This window comes from Eurypyga helias, unplaced genomic scaffold (genome assembly GCF_000690775.1).
Source record: "Eurypyga helias isolate BGI_N326 unplaced genomic scaffold, ASM69077v1 scaffold4187, whole genome shotgun sequence".
Taxonomy (NCBI): Eukaryota; Metazoa; Chordata; class Aves; order Eurypygiformes; family Eurypygidae; genus Eurypyga; species Eurypyga helias.
This window is the reverse complement of record NW_010263554.1, coordinates 5,384-8,670: the sequence shown is the minus strand read 5'-3', so window position 1 is coordinate 8,670 and position 3,287 is coordinate 5,384. Positions and strand designations below refer to the sequence as shown.

At 60.8% G+C, this 3,287-nt stretch overlaps 1 protein-coding gene across 1 annotated transcript in view; it reads left to right on the top strand.

Annotated features, from left to right (window-relative positions):
• Positions 1 to 3,016, top strand: part of MYRF (myelin regulatory factor) — a gene marked incomplete at its 5' end in the record, with an annotated part of 14,359 nt that extends 11,343 nt beyond the window's left edge. Inside the window, 6 exons of the mRNA XM_010156075.1 lie at positions 659 to 946; positions 1,494 to 1,581; positions 1,891 to 1,965; positions 2,199 to 2,301; positions 2,636 to 2,710; positions 2,930 to 3,016. Coding sequence (XP_010154377.1) covers positions 659 to 946; positions 1,494 to 1,581; positions 1,891 to 1,965; positions 2,199 to 2,301; positions 2,636 to 2,710; positions 2,930 to 3,016 — 716 coding nt within the window. The remainder of the gene's footprint in view (positions 1 to 658; positions 947 to 1,493; positions 1,582 to 1,890; positions 1,966 to 2,198; positions 2,302 to 2,635; positions 2,711 to 2,929) is intronic.
• Between the last annotated feature and the right edge of the window lie 271 nt (positions 3,017 to 3,287).

Below are 3,287 nucleotides of genomic sequence, written 5' to 3'. Positions count from 1 at the left end.
GCTGCTCCAGCGGGCAGCTGCAGGACTGCCAGGCACAACAGCCGTGGCTGCCCATGTGCCATGGTTCAGACATCTGTGATCCTGCTGCCAGGGGGGGTAAGTGGGGGCTGGAAGGTCTTTGGAGCTGCCTGCTTTGCCAGCAGAAGGTCATGAGAGGCCACGCCGGGCTGGCCAGCATGCCCCAGCAGCCATAGCTTGCAGTCTGACCTCCTTCTTCTGTTTGCTTTGAGCAGGGCTTGGCCACGCCAGGAGGTGTTCTGCCTCTCGGCCAGGGCTTTTGCAAGCCGGCGTGCTCCATCACCGGTCGCTGGTGCAGGAGGAACAGCCCCTCGGGCAGCCACCGCCGAGCCGTAACACGCCTGGAGCTGTGCCTTAACCCTGCCCTAAGCACTGTGCCCTACCCGAGCTTGGGGCTGTGCCCCTGCTTTGTCCCCACAGCCTGCTGGAGCTTCTCTTTGCTGCGAGGATTCCCCGGGCCCCTTTGGGCACAGAGGCTGGAAAGCCTGAGCTGCTCACAGGGGGTAGCAGGGGAGGTGACATGGGGACAGGATGGACCCAGAGCTGGCAGCTCTTCTCTCTGCACTGGTCCCGGAGGTCAAGGGTGCTGCCAGTCTCTCTCAACCTCTCACCATCACCTTTCTCTCCCTTCTCTTCGCAGACCAAAGTCAAACCTCACTCCTGCCGGTGACAAATATCAAAGCCAAATCCAGGGGCATCACTGGGAAAGCAATTTCCTACACCAAGTGGCCAAAGACGCCTGACAGGTCTCAGAGCTTCGGCAGCCCCAATGCCAGCCCCTCCTCCCCCTTCACCCACCTCCAGGGCAAATCCAAGTACATCTCCAACCTCTCGCTCTCCCGCAGCAACTCCCCGCTGGGGCAGGCCCGGCAGCACACCCAGCAGCCGGTGAGCGAGTGGCCTCGCACGGAGGATCCCAGCACGGAGGGTAGGTGGACCCTTATCTTCTTCCCTCCCTGCCGCAGCACCCTGGCCCGGGGTTCTTTCCTGGGGTATCCTTAGCCGACTGGGTCTCATCTCTCCTGCACAGCTCTCACTGCATCCCCATCCCGCAGATTGTTTGCCCACAGCTCTCCCAGTTCAGCCAGTTTCAATTTCCAGCCCTGTCCTTCCTCCCCCACGCTGCCCTACGCTTTTTTGCCAGTTGCTGGTTCCCTCCTACGCTGCTGTGCTGGCATCTCCATCCTTATCCCCATCTTGGCTTGCTCAGCCATTTCCAAATGAGATCCAAGGGAAGAAATGCACGGATTCAGTCATGCTGGCAGCAGAGAGAAAGGGGTGTCGATGACCAGCACAGCCTGGGACACCCCTTCTCCCGGCTTTTCATGGCTGGAGGCGGTGTTAGCGCAGTCTTGCATCAATCTGCCCCCCCACACACCTCCGATGACAGGGTGATGAGAAAAGGGGGATCTGGGTGCCTGGCATCCCTCCCAGCCTCTTTGCTGTCCCTAAATAGCCTGTTCTCTTGCCCACAGGGCTCAGCCCAGTGCTTCACTCCGTCCGGATCGTGGAGATCAATATGGCCATCCAGTCGCAGTACTGCGCAGCCGCTGACGCGTGCAGGTGAGCGGGGCGAGGCTGGCCGGCAGCGCGTTGGTGGCACCGTGGGAGCTCCGGGGAAGCAGAAGATGGGCAGCTCCTGGAGTCTTGGGGCATTTCTTGACATCACCCCAAAGCAGAGAGGAGCTGGGGCTCTGAGTCCTTCTCCCAGTGCAGGAAGATTGTGTTTGGTGATGAGCTTATCCTTGGGGACAAGCCTGGGAAGCCCTCCCCTCCGAAATCTCAGCCCAACAGACTCTGGGTCCTGCCCTGGCCGTCTCGCAGCCTCCTGAAACGCTGCGGTGAGGTCTGACACGCTCTCTGTGTCCCTAGGACTGGAAACTTCACCTACCGCATCCCGGTCAACCAGCTCACAGCCGTGAACACCAACCTGACCCTGGAGATGAAGTGAGTGGGCAGAGCTTACCTCGTGGGGGTTTTGGGACCCCTGTGCCACGTAGCCACGGTGGCTCCTGCCTGAGCTGGGCCAGGCTGGGTGAGGCTTGGAGCAACCTGGTCTAGTGGAAGGTGTCCTTGCCCATGGCAGGGGGTGGGACTGGGTGGGCTTTAAGGTCCCTTCCAACCCAAACCATTCCATGATTCTGTGATTCCCGGGGTCTTACCGTGTCTTGTCTCCCCAGCTCCTCCTCCGCTGTGTCCATCTCCCTTTGTGGCCTTGTCTCCAGCGACCCTTGCCAGGATGCTGCGAGCACAGACACCTCCTCGGATGCCACAGATGCACAGGTAGGGAGGGAGGGGACGGCTCACAAAAATCCACGTGTGTTGCATCATCCCAGCACACCACCGATCCCTCCGGAAGGGGCTGGGGCAGCACAAGACGTGCCAGAGGAGCTCCGTGCTCTGCGCTGGGTCATGTCAGTGACCGCCTCACACCCTTCCCACCCCCCGAGTGCCTCCTTGCCCCTCAGCCCAGCTCCACTGCTGACCTTGGAGACGTTGCCCCTCCCGGGTCACTGACAGCACGGGGGTTTTGTATTTCCTCACCAGTTTGGCCTGGGAGAACATCCCCTGATGCTCAACCCCCAGCTCACCCCAGCTATTCCATCTTCTCCCCCAGGAAACGACGCACCGTTGGCCTCTCGTGATGCTGTCTTTCCAGGAGTTTACCTACCACTTCAGAGTAGCGCAGCCGGTGAGTACCAGCCCCTGCTTTGCCTGTCCCCTCGTCCAGGGCCGAGCAGGAGAGCAGTGGGACCACGGCAGGATTAGCAGCCACATTCCACAGCCCTCCCCATCGCGGCTGTTGCCTTCCCCAGCTACCTGGGGAGTGGGGGGATGAATTTTCTCTGCCCCAGCACATAATGGGTGCACAATTCCCTCCCTCAGAGCAATTTTTCTCGCTCTCTCGCAGGGCCGAGCCAACTGCAGCACTGCTCCCGAGCAGATGGGACACCTTTTCACCGACTATTATTTTCAGTTTTATTGGCTCTGTGAGTGAGTCCTGGCAGCACCAGTGCCCTCTGGTTGGAGAGAGGACTGGTGACACTGGGGAGACTCCTGTGCACCCTTCTCCGCTAGCCCCGCCTCACCCCTCGTCTCCCGTGCGGGGCATGGAGCTGGTTTGGTCGTGGCTGGTGACGCAGGCACTGAAGCACGGCACACGGACACGGGACCTAAGCCACGGAGACGCAAACCAGCCCTGTGGTATCTCCCGGGCTCCCCTCGCACCGACTCCCACCATCCCACGCCGCCCCAAACATCTCTCTGTT